We start from the raw sequence: 23,512 nt of genomic DNA on the forward strand, positions 1-23,512 counted from the left end.
ACCCCCCTCTCGCACCCGCCATTTATCCAGACACAGCCAATCAACATTTTGAGATAGCCATAGAAACTTGAAAAATGGCTCATACGATTGGAAATTCAAAGGGCTAGTGCCCTTTTTAATAGTAAAGTGATTGGGGGGCAACTAGCCCCCCTTTCACACCCACCTTTTCCCCAAACACATCCAATCAAAATTTAGAGATAGCCATTTTGTTCAACGTAGTGTAAAGTTGAGGAAATTATGTCTTTTAGGATGGCAACCCCCTCTATAGTCCTCAAGGCAAGGGCTGTAAGTTATTCCCTTGGGGCATATAAAGTGCTAACGCTATAGAAAGCGTTGACGTAGAAACTCAAAAATGGCTCATTCGATTGGAAATTGAAAGGGCTAGTGCCCTTTTTAATAATCGAAAGTGATTGGAAGGCTTGACATTTTTACAGTAAAGAACGATGTGGGTACAATGTAGCCTTTTTTTTTTTTTTTTTTTTTTTTTTTTTTTTTTTTTTTTTTTTTTAGACTGGGGCACTTTGTATCGAAGGAGTTGTCGTAGAAACTTCGAAAAGGACTCATTCGATTGAAAATAGAAAGGGCTAGTGCCCTTTTCAATAGTTGAAAGTGATTGGATGGCAACTTATCCCCCTCCCAAGCTCCCCCTCTCAATTGCCCAATATGTTTAGAAATAAAATGTTGCCTTAAGATTAAATCAAAGTGCGCTTTGTTAATGCTAATTCCCAATAAGACATCTCAGCAGTATCCCAAGAACGACTGAGGGTATTATGTTCAAACTTTCGGGGCTACTTCCGGTCTTAAAATTTAACCAAATCAAAATAGCGTAAGTGTATCCAACATATCAAAGAAAGAAAACAGAATTTTTTGCGAATGGTATCAAGTTTTCTATTTCAGGTCAACTAGAGGAGGTATAAAACTAAATTGAACACCACTATTTGTGTCCAGATTTTTAAAAGGGTGTATATTGTTAAAAATTGCTGAAAAATTTTCTCCAGCATACAAATAGCAGGCCAAACTATAAAGTCTTAAAAAAAGACGAAAAGATTTAAACTATTGTTTTCTTTTTCACTGAAAATACTATGTAAATATAAAAAGAACAGAAATTAATTAAAAAAACTTTTTACATAAAATAAGATTTTCAAAGAAAAGTAAATAACTCCATAAAAAAAAAAATGAGCAAAAATCAAATCAAATAATCTACCAAGCGTGAAAATACCAAAAATAAGCATCGATAAATAAATGAAACCCAAAACGAACCGAAATTACAATAAATAACCGAGTAAAACTCAAAACGAGCAGAAATTTACATGAGTAGGGCTCAAAACCCCTATGCCTTCCGAAAGCCAGAATATAATTTGCACTTTACTGAAAAAAATACAAATGAATGTGCATCGTCAGTTTAATATACATATACTGATATTTATTAATCAAAATTTTAATATTATTTGATTTGTTAAAGTTATAAAAGTAAAAACATAGGTTTAAAGGAGTTCTTTACGTTTCTTTGAAAAGCTTATTTTGTGGAAAAAGTTTTTTAATTAATTTGTCATAAAACCACTGGAGGTGTAATAATTAGGATCAGACTAGGAGGTGTCTAATTACAGGAGGGGGACCTATTTCAGACATCGACAGAAATGAATGGGAAGGAAACTACAAATGTAGGTCTCCTTAATCACAATCTCAATAGTTATATCTATTATACCACCCGCAAATTAATTTTTCTCAACTAAATTATATCTATTATACCACTCGGAAAATTAATTTTTCTCAACTAAAGTTAGTTTGAATATTTCAACGATATACAACGGTGATTATTTTAAATGCAAAGACAGTTAATAGTAGAAACGCACGTTATTACCTATTTATAATGTTATTTTATTTTTTTAGGAGAGCGACGAGAAGATAGAATAGAATAATGATTTTGAATTATGCGTCTCCGGTATTCAGTTAGGTCGTAAAATTTATTAAAAATTAATTTATTTCGTTCATTTATATTTATTTCACTTATTTTATTATTATTTATCGTTTTGTCATATTTTATTCTTTGGGGGGGGGGGTATGTGTATGGGTTAGCAAAAGTGCTAACCCATACATGAATTAGCACTTTTGTCCTATTTCACAGTGGCTGTAAAATCACAGGGCTTACTGAAAGCATTGGGTGAGAGGATGGAAGTGCAGATAGGGACGGGGTTGGAGTTAGAACCTCTGATGAGCTTGGCAATTTGCCACCAGCTTCATGGGCTAAAAAGCATTTGGTTGGTCTGTATTTAAGAGCACAAACCATCATTATCAAAACAATCTGGATTGAAAGGGGATATACCTTCCATATCCCTTCTGGATGTTTGATGATATAAAAGCTAATGGTAAAAATTTTCCTATCAACCCAGCTGTGATGTAAATGGTGACAGTTCTTCTCGATGTTGACGGTTGCTCGATGAAAAAAAAAAATACTACTAATTTTGATAACTAATTCTGTTAGGAATACATTGCTGTTACACATTTCAACAATTATGCAAGGGTTCTAAAATGCTAAAACCTTTTTATTTTTACCAGATTTCTACTTCTCGTAAAGAATAACGAAGAAAACCAGCGTCCAGCCAGCAACTCGTGAAGTTTCTAACTCGTGAATAGGCCCAAGTCTGATATAAATTAAAACTGGGATTTGAGAAAAACGGATCAAAACACAAAATTTTACGTCAGCAATGATCGCCCCAGTGGCGCGCCACTGATGCTATTTTTTTCCCTGCTGCCGCCGATCTTTCCTTTTCGGCACGGCAACGGGGCCTGGTGGTATAATAGAAATCTCAAAATAACATTATAAAAATAAACCTAATTACTTGAACTACTTCATCACTGGTGACGAAACCTGTGATTTTGAGCTTGGACCGGAAATAAAGCACCAAAGCTCTTGGTGGCATACCAACAGGTCTCCCAAACTCAAACATGTAAGAGTCAGGAAATCAAAAATAAAAACAATAATTATTGTATTTTTCGACAGCAAAAGAGGGGTCCATAAGGGGTTTGTTCCTCAAAGACATACAGATAACGCTGCCTACTACCTGAATGTGCTGGAAAGGTCGAGAAAAAAGTTCACAGGGTGAGAGAAGACATCTCCACTACCTTGCAATTGCGTCACGACAATGTGAGTTGCCATAGTGCGGGGTACGAACATGCGAGTTCTTGGCCAAAAGTCAGGTGCCAACTCTACCCCACTCCCTATAGTCCTGACATTACCCCATTAGATTTCTTTTTGTTCCTTTGGATTAAGGCAGCCCTGAAAGGAACCCGTTTTTCGTCCACAGAAGAGATCCAACCAGCAATGACTCGTAGACAACTTCCAGGGCGCGTCCCAGTCATGGCAGAGTCACTGGAAAAAACAAGTAGATGCCCAAGGACTGTACTTCGAAGAATTTTAATTGTTTTTCCAGATATGTTCAATAAGTTAAATTACAAAATGATAATTGCATTACTTTTGGAATACATCTCAAAAATTGGTAAATGCATAAGAAAAGGTATAACTATATAAAATTCAAATTATAAAAGTATAATATCAAAATATTAGCAAATATATTAAAAATGTATGTTAATTTTCTGGTTCCACGAAAACCACTTTGAAGTCATCAGGAAGACCAAGGAACCCAGTTTGAGCCTTAAAGTTAACTTAACCATTATTATTACTTTTTTTTTATCAACGTTTTTTTTACTTAGTATAAATATAAAACTATTTCTGTTCTATCAATCATTAGTAAATATGTAATATAAACATTCTTTAAGAGAATTGAATTTTGTGCGCTATAACATCGCTCTATTACATGCTGGCACCAGAGCTGAGTAACGTTGTTAATTTAAATCATGAAGGAACATTACCGATGAAACTAGCGGCACAAATAGCAGTGTGATTGTATAAAAGTCAATTAGAAAATTATAAATCAAAAAGAGCCAATTGGGAAACTTAAAATGGAATTAGGAAGGGCAAGTTAAAGTCAAATAACAATAAAAAATAAATAGAGCTAAGACAGGAAACAAGAAAAAAAGAAAATTATAAAAACAAGTGGGAAAAATATAAGCAGCATTATTATTTTAATTGGAATTACTATCATCGACCATGCTTTTTCTCAAAGCTCAGCTTTATTTTTCAGGCTCAACAGCTTGCACAGTCAGTGCCATGAATATAGATAGTAGGAGGCGAGATAGCAGCCCCCCCCCTATCAGAAACCTTAACAAGGTTATTCTATTTGGCCATTTGCAATACCTTTGAAACTTTTGGAAGTCGTACTGGTCTATCGTTTACAAAGAAGAACATTCTATCCGGACTTGAAAACGTCATTTCTGATAATCGGAGAAAATTTGGCTTTGGTATGAAAGCCTCTAATGCCTAAAAATAGAAATTAAATAAATAAATGAAATTCTGATGACCAATACACTAAGAAAATGAAATTTACAGTAAATTATACAAGAGTAAAATTAAAGAAAATGCAAGTAACCTGTAAATTAAGCATAAATAGTAAGTACACAAACAAATCATTCATAATTAAATCAAAACTAATTAATGAATTAAAAAACAATTAAAGCGATTACTATTCATAATAATTACTATAGATATAAAAACTCTCACGCATGACATAGAAACAAAACGAACGAATAAAGTAATTAAGTACTAATGGTCTGTCCACTAAGGATATAAATATAGATTATAAATAAGACTAGTAAATATATAAATAATAAATCATAAACATCTAAACAAGTAAATATATCATCCTATAAAATAATATACAAATAAAAAAAGTAGATGGGAGCCCAACCTGAAATTAGTAATTTTTTTTTAGTACATTTACGTTTAATGTATGGTTATCGTCTTATGGGAAAAGATTTTGCTTACTGCTATTTATGTTTTATTTTTGCGTGTATATTTTTTAATGTTTACTTTTTGGTATAATCCCTAGAGAGAGAGTCACTAAAGTGAATCTAGAATGTTTGTATTGCTGGTATAAAAATAAGGAATTAAATAAGAATTATAATTGCAATAAGAAAGATAAATTATAAAATTATAATAAGAGGGAAAAAAGGTAACTAGGCTAGGATGTTATCGACACGTAAATGAAAACTAGTAGCCCTTATAGTAACTTATAGTAATATATATATATATATATATATATATATATATATATATATATATATATATATATATATATAGTACTAAGAGTTTAGACACAAGGACTCAAAGGCCTCAACCTTGAAACCTAGGAGACAAATTAAATTTCAATAGCTTTAAATAAAGTAAACAAAATCTGTTGAGTTAACAAAGTAATAAAGTAAATAAAATACAAAGACAGTACTAATTTGCTTAGACCTAAAGTAGAAACAAAATAGGTAAAAAACATATTGATTGCCTGTAAATTTTCTAGATGAAATAAACAATGAGTATCAGAGGCAACGCTGAAGCGTTGCCTATAGTAAAGGCCATACGGCTCCAATGTTTTATTATTTATTTATTCATTTTTTTCCCAGAGGCACTTCATAAGGAAGGGGTCGTCGTAGAAGCTTCAAAGGGGGCCTATTTCGATTATCGAAAATGATTGGAGGGCAACTAGCCCCCCCACGCCCATCATTCCCCCAAACAAATCCAATCAAAATTTTGGGATAAATATTTTGTTCAGCGTAGTTGATTTCCGGTTAGAAAATACATTTTTGAGGAGGATACTCCCCCAGAACCCTCAGGGCAGGGGTTTTAAGTTATGCCCTGGGGGCATATAAAGTTTTTAAAGAAGGCGTTGTCGTACAAACTTCAAAACAGGCTCATTCGATTGTAAATTAAAGAGCTAGTGCCCTTTTTAATAGTCGAAAGTAATTGGAATGTAACTAGCCCCCCTCCCCCCCCACCGCCCATCATTCCCCCAAACACATCCAATCAAAATTTTCAGATAGCCATTTTGTTCAGCGTAGTTGATTTCCAGATAGAAAATATATTTTTGAGGAGGATACTCCCCCACAACCCTCAGGGCAAGGGTTTTAAGTTATGCCCTGGGGGCATATAAGGTTTTTATAGAAGGCGTTGTCGTAGATACTCCAAAACAGGCTCATTCGATTGGAAATTAAAGAGCTATTGCCATTTTTAAAATTCGAATTTTATTTGTGTGAAACTAGCCCCCCCCCCCCCACGCCCATCATTTATTCAAACCTATCCAATCGAAATTTTGAGATGACAATTTTTTTTAGCATTGTTTGATTTCCGGGCAGAAAAAGTATTATTGAGGAGGACACTCCCCCAGAACCTTCAGGGCGAGGGTTTTCAGATGTGCCCTGGGGGCATATAAGGTTTTTATAGAAGGCGTTGTCGTAGAATCTTCAAAACATGCTCATTCGATTGGAAATTAAAGGGCTAGTGCCCTTTTTAATAGTCGAAAGTTATTGGAGTGCAACTAGCCCCCGCCCCCACCCCCATCATTCCTCCAAACCCATCCCATCAAACTTTTGAGATAGCCTGTTTGTTCAGCCTAGTTGATTTCTAGATAAACATATGTTTTGGAGGAGGACACTCCCCCAGAACCTCCAGGGCAAGGGTTTTAAGATATGCCCTGGGGCATATAAGGTTTTTATAGAAGGCGTTGTCGTAGAAACTTCAAAAACGGCTCATTCGATTGGAAATTCAAAGGGATAGTGCCCTTTTTAATAGTCGAAAGTGATTGGAGGAAAACCAGCCCCCCCCCACACCAATCATCCCCCCAAACACATCCAATCAAAATTTTGAGATAGCCATTTTGTTCATCATAGTTAATTTCTAGATAGAAAACATATTTTTGACAAGGAAACTCCCCCACAACCCTCAGGGCAAGGTTTTTAAGTTATGGTCTGGGGGCAGATAAGGTGTTTATACAAGGCTTTGTCTTAGAAACTTCAAAACAGGCTCATTCAATTGGAAATTCAAAGGGCTACTTCCCTTTTTAATAGTCGAAAATGATTGGAGGGTAACTAGCCCCCCTACGCCCATCATTCCCCCAAATACATCCAATCCAACTTTTGAGATAGCCATTTTTTTCAGCGTAGTTGACTTCCAGATTAAAAATATATTTTTGAGGAAGACACTCCCCCACAACCCTCAGGGCAAGGGTTTTAAGTTATGCCCTGGGGGCATATAAGGTTTTTATAGAAGGCGTTGTCGTAGAAACTTCAAAACAGGCTCATTCGATAGGAAATTAAAGGGCTAGAGCCCTTTTTAATAATCGAAAATGATCAGAGGGCAACTAGTCCCCACCCCCCTCATTCCCCCAAACACATCCAATCAAAATTTTGAGATAGCCATTTTGTTCAGCGTAGTTGATTTCCAGATAGAAAATATATTTTTGAGGAGGATACTCCCCCACAATCCTCCGGGCAACGGTTTTAAGTTATGCCCTGGGGATAGGTAAGGTTTTTAAAGAAGGGGTTGTCGTAGAAACTTCAAAATATGCTCTTTTTACTGGAAATTAAAGGGCTAGTTCCCTTTTTAATATTTGAAAGTGATTGGTGTGTATCTAGCCCCGCGCCCCCACGCCCATCATTTCCCCAAACACATCCAATCAAAATTCTCAGATAACGATTTTGTTCAACGTAGTTGATTTCCAGATAGAAAATATATTTTTGAGGGGGACACTCCCCCAGAACCTTCAGGGCAAGGGTTTTAAGATATTCTCTGGGGGCAGGTAAGGTTTTTATAGAAGGAGTTGTCGTAGAAACTTCAAAACAGCCTAATTTGACTGTAAACTAAAGGGGTATTGTCATTCTTAATAGTAAACAGTGGTTAAAGGGCAAATAGCCCCCCCCCACGTTTCTTAGTGTTCCCCACATCTAACCTCAGCCGTTTGAGTTAACCATTTTGTTCAGCGTAGTTGATTTCCTGATGGGAACTATGTTTCTGAGGAGGATATTCCTGCACAACCTTCAGGGCAAGGGTTTTAAGATATGCCCTGCGGGAATATAAGATTTTTATAGAATGCGTTGTCATAGAAACTTCAAAAAAGGCTCATTTGATTGGAAATTCGAAGGGATAGTGCTCTTTTCAATAGTCAAAAGGGATTGGAGGGCACCTAGCACCCCCCCCCCATGCCCCTCATTCCCCCAAACACATCCAATCAAAATTTTGAGATAGCCATTTTGTTCAGCGTAGTTGATTTCCAGATAGAAAACATGTTTTTGAGGAGGACAATCCCCCACAACGCTCAGGGCAAGGGTTTTAAGTTATGCCCTGGGGGCATATAAGGTTTTTATAGAAGGCGTTGTTATAGAAACTTCAAAAAAAGCTAATTCGATTGGAAATTCAAAGAATTAGTGCCCTTTTTAATAGTCAAAATTGATTGGAGGGCAACTAACATCCCCCCTATGCCCATCATTCCCCCAAACACATCCAATCAAAATTTTGTGATAGCCATTTTTGCTCAGCGTAGTTGTTTTCCAGATTGAAAATATATTTTTGAGGAGGACACTCCCCCACCATCCTCAGGGCAAGGGTTTTAAGTTATGCCCGGGGGGCACATAAGGTTTTTATAGAAGGTGTTGTCGTAGAAACTTCAAAACAGGCTCATTCGATTGGAAATTAAAGGGCTAGTGCCCGTTTTAATAGTCGAAAGTAATTGGAGGACAACTAGCCCCCCCCGCGCCCATAATTTCCCCAAACACATCCAATCAAACTTTTGAGATAGCCATTTTGTTCAGTGTAGTTGATTTCCAGATAGAAAATATGTTTTTGAGGAGGACACTCCCCCACAACCCTCATAACGCAAATGGCAGGATAACTCTATATAATGCTTGTAAATGGTTATCTCTTGTGTAAAGTTATTTTAGTTTCTAGATTAATTTTCTTATGTTACTAAGTTTTAGACAATAGAAAACTAAAGGTCATAAGGGCAATAAGGTTTTGATATTTTATTGTTTTTTAGTTATGCACTAAGATTAGTGAAAACAGGGCCACCAACGAGGATTATTTGTACGGTCAGTCCCGTCCGCCCACCCCATATCATAAAAACTAACCCCCTCCTAGCCAGCCCAACCCTTAGCCTTAAACCCGACCACCTAATCTCCTCCCAGGTGCCGCTCAAATCGGAGTATTTGGTTATAAACTGCAACTATTTTATTATTTTTTCTATGTTCTAAAAGAATTTTTTTCTGTTTGTTGATTTTGCCTCTCGATAGAAGGAGATCCTTACCGCAATAAAGGCACAAAGGTTTCAATATTTTATTGTTTTTAGTTTCGCAATAAAATTAGTAAAAACAGGGCCGCCAACTGGAAGGTTTTGCACAGCCAAAGCTATTGGGCCTTCTTCTAAGAACTCCTCATTTTCAAAAAACAGCTCATTCGACTAGTTATCACGTACCCTTTTAAGAGTCAAAAGTTTTGAGAGGGCACCCCCCTTACACCTTTTTTCTTCAAATGGACCAGACCAAATTTGGAATAGCTATTTTAGTTCAAAATATTCCTAAGGCGAAAAAAAAATACAGTGATATATAATGTTTTCTTATTAAGAAAATAGGGTATGTTTGATCACATTATTTATGATATCCTCCCATTTTCAGCGCAAATGGGAGGAAAGGTCTGTCCAACCCCATAATATTCTCGCATTTGCAGCGCAAATGGCAGGATAGCTCTATATCAGTGAAAACAGGACCACCAGCTAGAAGGTTTTGCACAGCCAGTCCCGTCTGCCCACCCTTTTGCACTAAACCCGACCCCCTCCTCCCATTTGTTGCGCAAATGGGAGGATAGCTCTACATACTGCTTGTTAATGGTTACCTCTTTTATAAAGCTATTTTATTTTTTTTTCAATTAATGTTTTCTGTTACTAAGTCTTAGACAATAGAAGACCAAAGGTCATAAAGACCATAAATCCACTGCAAAGAAACAGATGAAATTTGAAGAATCATGCTAAAATGGCCGAAAGGGCTCATTTGACTGAAAATTGAAAGTTCTTATTTACTTTTTAAGATTCAAAAGAAATTGGAGGGTAACTAGCCCCCCCCCCCTCCTCCAAGCCCTAAATGCATCAGATAAAAATTTCGAGATAGACATTTTGTTAAAATAGTTCAAAGTTCTGATAACAAAAACCTCCGGTGTCGACACAGCCCCTCAGGGCCCGGGGGGAGGCGTTTTAAGTTATGCCCTGGGGCATAAATTATTAAGGGGGGTTTATAACTTATGGGAAGGGGTTTTGTATGGGAAGAACACATAGGAAATCTATTATAATTATCCAATTATAAGGTTAAAATACATACTCTGTGATAGATGCAAAATTGCTTTGGCAAACAAAATCCTATTAAGGTCAATTCCAAACAGTCGTGATGCCTTTGTGTCAGCAAGTGAAATGGTCTAAATCCCTAACTCTTGTTTGCAGTTATTTTTATTCGGTTCAAACTTGATGTGCATATTCAATTTAAGTTTCACTCGTTTTAAGATTTATTTATTCATTTACATTAATATGTATTGTATGTTTGTTCGCATTGATTGTTTATTTAATTTCTGTTCGTTTTAGGTTTTATTTATACTTTAATAGCCAAATATTCGTTTTCGTTTTAAGCTTGATTTCCATATTCAATCCAAGCATTACTTGCTTTAAGATCTATTTATTCATTTATGTTATTACTTGTTGTATGTTTTTTGCTATGATTGTTTATTTAATTTCTGTTCATTTTGGGTTTCCTTTATTCTTTAATTGGAATTTCTGGTCGTTTTGAGTTTCAATTTTAACAGGTATGTGTATCTCCTGAGCTTAAGTTTAAAATGGCCTTTACTTTTCTTTGAAAATCTAATTTTTCAGAAAGTTTTTTTTAATTAATAACAAGTAAGTACGTAGTTAGTAAACGAAAATATGAATAATAAAGAATAAATAGTATAAATAAAATAGCTAATGCAAATAAAATAACTAAATAAAGATAGAAAGTAGATGAATTATAAAAAAAGGTTTCTAATGACTTAAGTTGGAAGCCTCTATCACCCCGAAATCGAAACAAAAGAACGAACAAATAGACATTTGTACGATTTTTGCCGGCGAAAAAAGTAATCACATTGCAAAGTGAAACCTAATATTTAAAGTAAAACCTAACAGAAACTAAGATGATATATTTTTTTCTAAATAAATTTTTTACCTCTCTTTTTTTGTATTTTTTTACGTGAAATGTTGCGTCTCTTAGTAAAAATTTTCTTAAACAAAAATGTTTTCTTTAGCAAGAACTATCATATTATTATTTCAACTTCTGAAAAAATTTCATCAGAGAGGATCAAACAGATATCAATCAAGACAAATCAAATCAAAGAGAAATAAAAAATTAAATCGAAACCAGAGGCTTTCAATCAATTAACCATCAATCATACTATTCACACTGAAACACTCTTGCAAACATGAAACGGTAATTTGACCCAAAAAGCTTAGCTTGTTGTTGGCCACAAAATACAATGATAAAACACCGAAAGAATCATAAACAATGTGCTAAATCACGAAATACACACAAAATAAAGAAAAGGGAGAATATACACTAGAATACTGTAAAAGCCCTTTGAAAGTATAATAATAATTATAGAGATAAAGACAAAGTTGGCATTAGAAGACGATACAAAAAAAAAAACAAGACGCGGAGTTTAAAAGTTAGTAAGATTCCTGAAAGTATGGGGGATGGGCGGGGAGGGGATAATTTTTCTAGAAATAGATTATAAGAAATTTATGAATAGCCTTTCAGTTATAACATAAATTAGTATTTGGGATCGTTTTTCTAATAGCATATTGGCAGTCTCTTCAGCTTCTGAGTTTTGTTATAACTATTTGATAATCGAACGGAAAGTGAAAAAAGTGCAAATCGAAGCCAAAGTAAAAATCGAAGTCGACAAATAGCCATGTAAGCATTTTACAAAATAAAAATGTTCGGTAAGGTGTCAGCTATTTGAAAGGCCCTTGACAATGCCTTATCAAATAGTTATAACAAAACTCAGAAGCAGAAGAGACTGCCAATAGAAAAACGATCCCAAATAATTCAAGGTACAATGGTGCAGTACAAGGTGCAGTCAACTTGCGATGACTGGCTAACAATGGAATGCCAAGAGTTCAGAAGCTGAAGAGGACACAAAGAGGAAAAAATGATCTAGTCCAATAAAAATGCGATTTTGACCCGGTATTTGAGCAGCAGACATGATTTTGCCACCAAAATTTTCAGACATATCCAAAATCGACATATCCAAATTTTAGATATTTCTAAAATCATATCCAAAACCGGCCGAAATCGTCCATGCAGAAATATCCTTTTTCATGGGAAAGAGGGGAGAAGCCTCAAATTTAAATTTCTACAATATTTTCTGGATTGAAAGGTAGTTTTCTTTTAATCCAAGTCCTAGAAGACCTGTCTACAGCTCGTGTTTGAGCGTGTCGGTCAGATTCGAACCATCTATTGACGCTACAGCACAGAGCCAGTGAAATAATAGTGAAGCGTCCACTTGAATGACTTCACCGTTTGCCGCTGGGTGAATATCTTGCGGTCAAATTCGCTGCACGATCTTTCCTCTTGAATGAATATGAGAAGACATATTTACCCATCATTGAATCGAGTATTTTGGTTCCGATCTGTTGTGCCACATCGGCGTTCACGTTGGGTGCTGCTGCTACACCTGACGAGATGCATAGCAGATTATCACCATCTCTAAATGGGTCCAGCAAATGGACATATTCGAGCAGCCGAAGCATACCCGACGCCTCCCTCTATATAAGTAACCGATGATTCAACGTGCTGGTCGCTTGTCATGTAGGTCATGCCAGTACGGGATTGCATCAAAGCGTTGATTTGCACAGAAATTGGCCTCACCGATACCCATTCAGCACTTTAGACTTCAGAGAATCCCCAGCCTCTTGTTAGGCCCCTGCGTGTTTTGAAATTCCACACCAAGACACATTTTGGAAAAAAAAACATTTTTCACGTGAATGACATCATATTCAAATGCATTTAAAGAGCAAAAATGATATATGGTACTATTGCAATGACGTTGCACATTGTATAAAAGGTATTGTATTCAGACAATATTTTTTATAAGTATAAAATATGCCTAGAGGACGAGCCCAAAAAAATACCAAGTTAATGATATTTTAAGCTTCTTTCAGGTGAATACGCGTAAAATTTTAAATATCAAATTTTAGATATGACGATGGGGCACAGAGGTGGTTTTAGAGGAGTGGCATTGGGGGCACTTCCCCCGGACGCAAAAATTGTAGGGGCGCAAAATTTTAAATATATAATCTAAAACTTATAATTATTTTGTAATTTTAGAAATTGTCTTTGTATTAAAATAAAGTAGATGGCGCAGTTGGCAGTAAGTATAAGCAAAGTGAATCTGAAATTCAAATTTTCCCCATATCTTTACCCATAAAAAGTAAGAAAAGTCAGATGTAAATAAATGAAAATTGTGTTTATGAATGTAAATTTCGTTACAATTTCGCCTGAAAGTTTTTGGAAGACTGGGGGGTGGGGACTAATGAAAATTTTGCCCCGGGCACGAGAAAGGCCAGAACCGCCACTAGGGGGCATCAGAATTTTAGAAGTGCCAAGGTGGGGCATGGCCCAAAATCAGCTGAGAACCACTGGTCAAGAGTGATCACTTTAATCACTCATTCATAGATATATGAAAAAAATATGGGTCTTTGTCTTATCAAAGATTATATCACAGTGTTGCCAGAGATTCTAGCAACACTGGTAAGACAGTTAGCTAGTAGACCGTCATTGTTTTTGGCTTTTCTAATACAATTTTGCATTTTGATATCTTATGAAAACGAAAGTAGATCTAGAAACAGCTAAAGCCGAAAATTTTGATAAGGACTTACGTAGTTTACCCCATCAGCCTGGACGCGCAATAAACGGTCTGCAATTGTGTGACCAAAAGCTTGGCTCAGACTTCCAACGATATCTGAACAGCGATTCTTACGCCAGATCTAAAAGGAAATTCCAGAAGTGTGGGTAAAATTCGGCAAATCCTGGCTTTAATCGTCATTTTCAGACAAAGTTGGAAATATGACATCAGAACTAACAACCAATCACAGTAGAATTGATACGGTGTGGCCAGTACTACCCTACTTTGCCTGGAAAAGGCAATTAAGAAAGGGCTGAACTTTGTTACCCGGGAATGATTTTATTGTTAAATCATAGTTTTATGGTAATAATAAAACTATTTCTAGTGATTAACTTACAGTGAATATTAGATTTGTAATTACAATGACTGTTTTTTCTAATTGGCCCTTACCAGACCAAAATTTTGCTCCAAAGCACAAAATCGTGGAACAATCTGTAACTGAGAGGCTAGATGTGTTTTTAAAGATTGCAAAGTGTGCATTTTGAGTGCACATAAAACATACACACTTTAAAGTGTGCATTTTGATATCTATTTGGCGCTATTTTAATCGATTGGCTTTCCCAGAATTTTCATTCCACAGTATTTTGTCCCGAGTCACCCCAAATTTTGGTTTCATGGCATCACATGACAGAAATATGCCCTCCCCGGTGGCAATATCTCGTTTATAAATGAAAAAGGGTAACAAGAACTTTGAATTCCTGTTCAATTGAGCTCTCTCCCGATATTTTCCATGTTTTGTTTCTCCCGGTGGTTTAATATGATTACGCTTACAAAAAAAAGAAACAACATATTCACAAATAGAAACGGATCCATTACCACTTTCTCATTGAAAATACAATTTTTGTGTTTTTCCCTATGGCTTGATACCTCTGGTGTAGATGAGTTCTTAGGCATGTTGAATTTGTATTTATAATTCTGATCATGATTCCTTTCTATTTGAAGATAGTTTTGGTACTTTTGATAGGTAGCATTAAACTTATGGAATTGCATATATATATATATATATATATATATATATATATATATATATATATATATATATATATATATATATATATATATATATATATATATATATATATATATATATATATATATATATATATATATATATATATATATATATATATATATATATATATATATATATATATATATATATATATATATATATATATATATATATATATATATATATATATATATATATATATATATATATATGTAGAACGTTGTATATTTAGAACTAAATTTAGAACGTTTTTCTAAATTAATTTATGTTCTTTTTCTTGACTGACATCCTTTTGTTATGCGCATATTGTGGTAATATTTGCAATGTTTTTAAGCTTTTCTTCTTAAAAGCAAAAACAATCCTAATCTTTTTTTAGCATAGATCGTTGATAAAGTGTTAATGTGATTTAGAACTCTACAAGTTATATCTTAGGTGTAATTTTTGATGAGAAATTTACATCAATGATTTCCACTTTAAACATGAATACTAATAAACCTTTATCATTCTTAAAAGAGTCTTTTAAAGGGAAATCGCACTTCTTCAGATACATAATTTGTTCTATGTATCTTACATTGGATACGGCAAAGATCTGCTACTAATTAGTTGATCTAAAGTTTGTTTTGCACAAAGTGTTGAGAAGGTGCGTTCTCCTTTTGAAAAAAATTCGTCTATCCCTAAATATCCCTAAATATCCCTAAATATCCCTAGATGTGAACATTTGTCACTTAATGATTCATAAGGTATGGGTGAATCATTAAGCGACTGCCATTTTTCGTTATTCCCCGTGTTGCTTTCTCCGCTCTGTAGCAGAAACAGACACTAAAGATAAATTAAAAATGGTTTAAGCTAAGATAGTTGCAAATCGTGGTCGTTATAGTATGTGCGGTCTCGCGAAATTCTATTCGACTATTTGTGATCATCCAATACTCTTTGTGTCTGGTCTTTACCACTTGATACGAGAAAGAGATCCGCATTTATTATTTCCAGCATTGCAGGTTTCTTCTTTATCTTCCCGTAACACAAAATTAATCACTCGGTTTGGTCCTAATGATATTATGAGTACTCTCCACCAGTAGCAACAGAAACTTACTTCTGAAAGCATGCCTATCACCGTCTATTCCGGTTGCTTTATGCTGTCCGATATTTTTATACATTTATTACTTATTTGTTTCTGTGCAGTGAATTTTATTTCTTTTCCTTTTAACTCCACTATTTTTCATTGCATCTGTGTTGTAAGTAAATACACAAATACATTGGAATACAATTTAAAGTCAGAACAAAATTTGAATGTCCAGTCAAATTTTTCAACTATTAATAATTTCGTGCATTAATTTTTAATAATAATTTTAGTGAAAAATTTGAGTTATAATTTTTGGTCTTCTATGAAGCGGAAGCCATTTTGACCTATATTCTTTGAAAGCCCTTTAATATAGGCGAATGTGATAGGATTTGGTGTGAACACGGTTAACCTTGAATAAAGTAACTTTGACGATTGCACAGTGTTACATAATTGCACACAAGCTGTAACAGAGGATAAAAGTGGAATCTTGGGTGGACGGAGGGGATGCCTGAATCCTCAAAGATAATTTTTAGCACAAATTATTTATATTCTCGAGAGAGGTCCTTCAGATCAACATGAGAGGAGGTCACCTTCTAGACTTCTTCTTATAAACGTTTATTTACTTGGCTGTGTTTGGAATTATACATGCGATAGAGATGCTGATAAGGGGGGGGGGTACTCTGCTGTTAATGCGGAAATATATTTAATCCTCTATAAAAAGTCACATTTATAAGTTTACAAGAACAGAACTAGAAGGGGAATTTGTCAAATACCTCCCCCGCCCTATCTTTAAATTTGTGACCTGAAAAATCTTTTGAAATTTCAGATCCCACTAAAATTTAATTTTTTAAGGGGGGAGGGGGGCTCAGAGGTGATTATCATTTTTAAAGCATTCTTAAGGGAAAGTTAAACAAAAGTATCAAGTTCATGGACATATCTTACAAAGGTTTACCTGGTTTCCATTATGCCTTAAAGTTATGCGTAGACCAACGTTGACGATACTGTACGCCATTAATAAATGCTCAATCTCTTTCAGCCCTTCCTTTTTACATTGACTAGATGAGGCTTGTTGTTTTCTTACCGGAAGGTGGCAAAACAAGTTCTTAACAGTTACTGTTGTTCCTAAAAGGAAAAAACAGAGAAACAATTACGCCAGAGTAAATAACAAAGAAGCCAGGGAAAATGGTAGGTTCAGCAACACACTACCAATTGCACAGATACACAGGCATAGCGATTCAGCTGCCCAATAATTTATCCTTTGAAGTAAACGCCACATCAAGCAAGTCCTTGAAGCACCGAAGACAGAGAAATTGAAACCTGATTGATTCGATTGGTTAAGTGAAAACCTACACAGCCACATATATTTTAAAAAATTAGTAAATATCAAAAATTCCATTTTCAATGAAAAATACCTCAACATGGAATAGGTAGTAGCGGGAGCTAAATTTAAAAGAAGGGGAATGGGCGAAAAATCGGCAAAAAATAAGATAAAAACAGATGGAACCAAACAGCTTAAGAAGGTGGTGTTCCTTTGAAGGTGTATTAGTCTTTTGGAATCAATAGATCGTTAATATTTGATCTTTTACAGACTAATCGCTGTCATGTCAAACTAGTTAATTTTACTTATTTATTTTCCCGGTTGTAATTTTGAAAAAACAGTAGCTGCGTAATTTCGGCTCCGTCAAGCAAATGAAGCCGAGCCGCCTCGCAAAAAGGGCACTGTAAGTATCTCCGTCCACGAGGCAGACTACAACAACTTCAAAATAGCCGAATTATCACGCACTGCACCTAATACAATAAGGTACAGAGCTCTTACGCATGAACTAGCAGAACGAGTGGCTCTAAAACGTCTAACAAGGATGGTAGGGACCTAAGTAAGTAGTGAGTAAGTAATTTAAAAAAGACTATAATTTTAAAATCATAAAAAGAAAAATATTTCAAAATCGTGGTTTCCGGGTATAAATACACCAGAGATGGGTACAGGAGGACAAAATGTTTTTATTAAAAATGTTTCACTTTCAACCTAGCACTAGGCACCTTTGCAGGTTTTTTTATTCCACAGATTTACTTTGCGGCTAATAATGGTTCGACGAATAGTTTCACAAGTAGTAACTTATTTTTATTTAAAAAGCTATTAAAACATTAATTCAATTTGATATTTAATTTTGAAATAATTAAAAGAAGTCTGAAATAATTAAAAAGGAATAAATAACCCTAAGGTGGATAATAGATGGTGCTGCTAGCACTATTACAGCTGCTTTTGCGCCACTCTAGTTTAGCTTGTTTGTGTGGAGTTCTCAACTGTTTTTGATGGTGCATTCTTTCAAAGAATTGGCCTCCCTAGCTTTGCTAAGTGCAATCTTAATGACTTTTACCTATAAAAAAGAATGTTTAAAGAGACTTAATCCATTTTCAACTGACTACAGCGCCATCTAATTTTGATTCATATACATGGTGCTGCTAAACTGTAGTTTAGCTTGTTTGTGTGGAGTTCTCAACTGTTTTTGATGGTGTATTCTTTCAAGAAATTGACCTCCCTATATTTGTAATCATCATGACTTTTTCCTATCAAAAAGAATGTTTAAGAAGACTTAATTCATTTAATCTGACTACAACGCCATTTACATTTGTCAGTCTGTGGCTTTTTGGATTACTCAAACGGCCACCAGAGGACTCCCTGCTTAAAAATAAGCGTAGACGGCGTGGAAAGAGAGGCAGGCGGCGAAACAGACAGACGGCCATACCCGTTCATGTTTCTGAGGAACGTCGTTCTGACCGGAGGACGGCTGTATGTGAACCAAGAACTCTTGTGAAAATAAGATGTTTGCAAATGTACGAAATTCCTTCCACTCTTTCTCCATCACAGCTGCAGCCGATCTCACCGTGTTCCTCTGATGAACTTCCCCCGCTATTACGTCCTGAACAGTTATCAGCTCAGGCAAAGTTTCCGAATTTCGTTCTGTGTAATGCCCGATCCTTAACAAATAAAGTTGACGAGAAGGAGATACTGCTGAGAGAAGTGAGTGTTCCTATTGCTGCAGTTACCGAATGCTGGGATATCACTGATGAAATGGGTAGAATAAAAGGCTACACTAGCTATTTCAACACTCGCCGTGATAGAGGCTTGAGTAGAAAAGGTGGTGGCGTTGGTATCTATATTCGTAATGACATTTCATCTAAGCTGTTAAATATACCAACCGATTCGTGTCATGAAGTTGTCTGGGTAGAGTGCAAGCCATCCAAACTATCAAAAAAGTTCTCATGTTTTATAATTGCATCTGTGTATTACCCAGAGAGTGCAAAAAATAGGAAAGAGCTTATCAGCTACTTACAGACCTACATCGATAAACTTCGTCGTGCCCATGCCTATCCTGGCTTCATAATAGCTGGCGATTTTAACCAGACGAACAGACCATGGGTATCTAGTGTCCTTGATCTGAAGCAGGTAGTTACCATTGCTACGCACCAGAGTGGCAGTACTCTAGACCTAATTTTTACAAACATGAGTGACAATTATTACTCCCCTCGGTCGTTAGGTCCTCTCCAGAGTTCAGATCATTATGTAATTCTCTGGCAAGCCAAAAATAACCAACCGAAGCCAAAGAGAACCAAAGTGACTATTCGTCCGCTTAACTCTCAATCACTCTGCGATTTAGGTCTGTGGATCGGGACTTACTGCTTCGACGACCTTTGTTCTATAGTAAACCTGAATAGCAAAGTTTATCAGTTTAACTCTCTTCTGTTAAAGATGTTTCAGAAGTTTTTTCCCACTAGAGTTGTAGTGTTAACTGAGTCCGATAAGCCATGGATCACAAGCGACCTCAAACTAATGATCAAGATGAGGTGCAAGCTGCACAGTTCCGGACAAATAGCCGCTGCGGCAAAACTTAGAAATCACATCGTGGCCGTCAATCGTTTCAAGCGAAGAAATTATGTTCGGGAAAAGGTAGTACCCCTTCTCCAAAGTAGCAGTCGGAAGTGGCATTCCACAGTGAAACAAATGACTGGCAAGTCAGTTAACAGTGCGCTAAAAATACCCAAGCCTGACGGATCTCAAATGAGCGTTTCAGACGTAAACGAGTTCTTTGCTGGCATTTGTACCACCTACCCCTCAATTACAGAGGCCGAACTGGTTGATCTCTTAGTCGATTGTGAAACTGACGAAATAAAACAGTTTACCGAATTTGCTGTTTTTAAAGAACTTAAAAAACTAAAACCGAATTGCTCTTCCTACCCTGGTGAGTTGCCGGTCAAACTTATTCGCGAATATGCCTTGTTTTTAGCCAAACCATTGGCATCAATCATCAATCAGTGCTTCAGTGAACAAACCTTTCCCGATGCTTGGAAGCGAGCCTATGTTCGCGTAATACCCAAAGTTAAAGGACCTAAGACATTTGATCAGTTAAGACCTATTTCAATCACACCGAACTTTGCTAAAGTTGCAGAATCTTTCATATATCGTGAACTTCTCAGGGACATTTCACCGTCACTTGACCCCTTCCAGTATGGTTGCTTGAAGGGATGCAGCACGTCTGTTTATTTAGTACGGCTTTATCACCTAGTAGTTGAATAGTTGGAGTTTGGAAGCTCGTTTGTAGATTTACTTCTGGTAGACTACCGAAAGGCATTTGATTTGATTAAGCACCCTCTTGCCGCCCAGAATCTCAAGTCAATGGGTGCCCGTAAGCACATCCTCCAATTAATAATTGATTTCTTACGTCACAGGTATCAAAAAGTGTACGCCCTTTTTCCCGGTGATATTGAATCGGAATGGGTGGAAATTACATGTGGCGCCCCACAAGGTACCAAATTAGCAGCTCTTCTTTTCCTGGCTGTTATCAACTATATACTTTCTGACTTTGACGATCGTTTTAAATTCGACGATGATTTGTCTGCGCTTCTTAAATACCACGTAAAGGATTCGCAAGCTGTAGCCCAGTTCGACCCAAATTTTTTCAATCAGTTTAAATCACAGTGTACTGCGAACAGTCTTCAAATTAATGAGAATAAATCAAAGGTTTGGAGGTTCAACCCACTTAAACACGATTTTATCTGCCCCGCGACTTTGTTCCCTTCTGCTTCGTGTGCGACTATCTTGGGTGTCACCTTTAGTGTGGACTGTTCGTTCTCTATTCATGTACAAGAGCTGGTTAAGAAGGGAAATTACGCTATGCGGACACTGGTGGCGATGCGCCGCCTAGGTTTTCCAGTATATCAGCTGAAAACAGCGTACCTCACTTTTATTTGACCCATCCTTGAATATGCGTGTCCCGTCTGGGGCCCACAAGTTCATCACATAGATTACTTAAGTGATGATTTGGAGGGGATCCAGAAACGAGCTGTAAAGATCATTCTTTGCGACAAATATGTAGATTACAGCTCCGCTCTGAAGTCACTTGAAATACGAAGCCTTCGTGATCGCCTTTTTCAGCTGATGATTCGTTTTGGCCAGTTTTTATTGTCTAGTCCTGTACATAGGACAATATTACCACCTGAAATGCCTGTCCGCGCTAATACCAGAAGCAAAAGCAAACTTATGCCCGTCTCGTGCCGCACAAACAGACTTAGTAACTCCTTTGTTCCTTTTTTTACAAGTGCATTTAATAAGTGTTTTTATGTAAAAGTTTTCATGTAAAAAACAGCGCCTTTTAGAGCATTTTTTTTAATGTGTCTATGACAGCTGTTTTTCATTAAAATGATTCTATGATTCTATGATTCTATTCTATTAATTATTCTTTAAAATCAAAATTATTTTTATTTTAATATCATTAGCGGTTCGATACAGTTCTTGTAGATATTAAAATCTACTAGTCAGATAGCCTATTATACAAATTCTTATTTTAGGAGTTTCATAGAAGAATATAAAATTAGAAGTAAAACCAATAATATAAACTAGGCTTGAACCACTTTTTCACACTATTCCGACCTTCACAGAATCTTCCTTAACAGTGAGCATTTATATTCAGTTTACGAGTAATTGGTAAAATTTTATTATTAAAAATAACAAAAACTAAAATAGACTTGATTTTAATTTAATAGAATTTGGACTTCAATAAAAGGTTTAAGTTTATTTACATCCAACCTGAGACTTTTGAAAGCAGAGGGATTCTTTTATTTTAAGTTGTTCTTTTACTGTTTATAAGACAGATAGGGCTAGGTCAATTTGCGGAACACTTGGTAATCACAATAACATACAATAATAGAGCCTTCTCATAGAAACCTCTGGTCAAATATAAGAGTAAAAAATTACCCAAAACATATTTTCCATTTTTTACGCTCACCCTAACCGCCGTTTACATTAATACAGCCGGTACTGTCTTCTCAAGATACATCTGCTCTTCTTCTGAAGTAGTACGTTCAACATTGACAGCTATGTCGTTATCGAAATCAGAGTGGCAATTGCCAAAAGTGGCAATTGGTGCAAAAATGGCAGAGTAGTGGGTTCAAAAGTGACCATATAATTTTTCAATAATGTAGTAATCCATCTTTGTATATATTCTCATCTTTAGATTTAAACAGACTAGCTCGCTAAAAACTACTTGGGGCATGTTAATGGCGCCATTTGGCGCATGTTATTCCTACGACGAAAGATTTACTCCTCAGAATGTCACCAGAGTAGCATCCAGAGAGAACCCGAAGAATAGAAAAGCCAAACAATAGGCTTAGTCGCACCTACAAGCAGGGATCTTATACACATCAACAAGATAGTCCAATCAGGGACACCAATTGAGAGGGAAGCAGGGCGGGGGGAGGGGAAGCAAGTGACAATAAGATGGGTGGTAGAAAGAAGGAAGCTACCCCAAAATGGATATATAGCGCCAAAACTATTACTACTGACTCCTGTTAGAAGCACTAGTTATTACAGTCTGAGGCCAATAACATTTTATATTATCATTTCAAACCAAAATACCAAAACTTTTGTCCATAAGCTTCCCGTATGAGAGGAGTCACTGTGTTAAACCTAGCTTGAAGTTGCTCTTTCCCTCCTCTTGTGGACTGGTATGACTCAAGAGGATAAACAATTTTCGCCAAATGCTTAATTGACAAAGACCCTTTTCATACCTTGTTTAGCTGGGTATGGCTTCCGACTTTTTATCTTCCCATTTGAATCGTACAAAACCATTGTCCCGTTTTCTTCTTCTTTATGCCTGGATACAAGCGAAACGTTTGCCATACAGCAAATGGCATGAAAAGCTTCACCGCGAAATCCATATGATCTTAAATCATCTAGAATATAAGCATACATTGAAACTATATTTAATAATTATCAAAAACAGACAATAATCAATATGATTCAGATTTACATTGTTGATAATAATATAATAAAAACAAAATCAATTGTAATTGACAACAAAAAAAGCAAAGCTAAGTAAAATTAGCGTATTTGAACATTTCACACACAACGAATAGCCTGACATGCAGAAACGTGAAAACCGTAGACCTATAACCTTAAGCCATATGGAATATGAAATACCAAATACTAACACTCCGTCCAAGTACCAAGGACATTGAAAATGAAATCTGATTGTTAGGATTGGTTAGGTGGAAACTTAAACAACTATAAATCTCAAAAACTAGGAAAAAACGG

General features: G+C 35.9%; 1 protein-coding gene across 6 annotated transcripts in view; it reads right to left on the bottom strand.

Annotated features, from left to right (window-relative positions):
* Positions 1-23,512, bottom strand: part of LOC148948392 (PMS1 protein homolog 1-like) — a 104,755-nt gene that overhangs the window by 36,780 nt on the left and 44,463 nt on the right. For 4 of the 6 annotated variants that reach the window (XM_089093908.1, XM_089093907.1, XM_089093910.1 and 1 more), the window contains exons 4-7: positions 22,987-23,151; positions 16,877-17,046; positions 13,827-13,934; positions 4,256-4,378 (exon numbers count right to left, since the gene is read on the bottom strand). In XM_089093908.1, the coding sequence (XP_088950034.1) occupies positions 4,256-4,378; positions 13,827-13,934; positions 16,877-17,046; positions 22,987-23,151 (566 nt within the window). The remainder of the gene's footprint in view (positions 1-4,255; positions 4,379-13,826; positions 13,935-16,876; positions 17,047-22,986; positions 23,152-23,512) is intronic. The other 2 variants (XM_089093911.1, XM_089093912.1) reach the window with 2 other exon arrangements.

Source organism: Artemia sp. Qi Xiang Cuo, chromosome 9 (assembly GCF_049724085.1).
Source record: "Artemia sp. Qi Xiang Cuo chromosome 9, ASM4972408v1, whole genome shotgun sequence".
NCBI lineage: Eukaryota > Metazoa > Arthropoda > Branchiopoda > Anostraca > Artemiidae > Artemia > Artemia sp. Qi Xiang Cuo.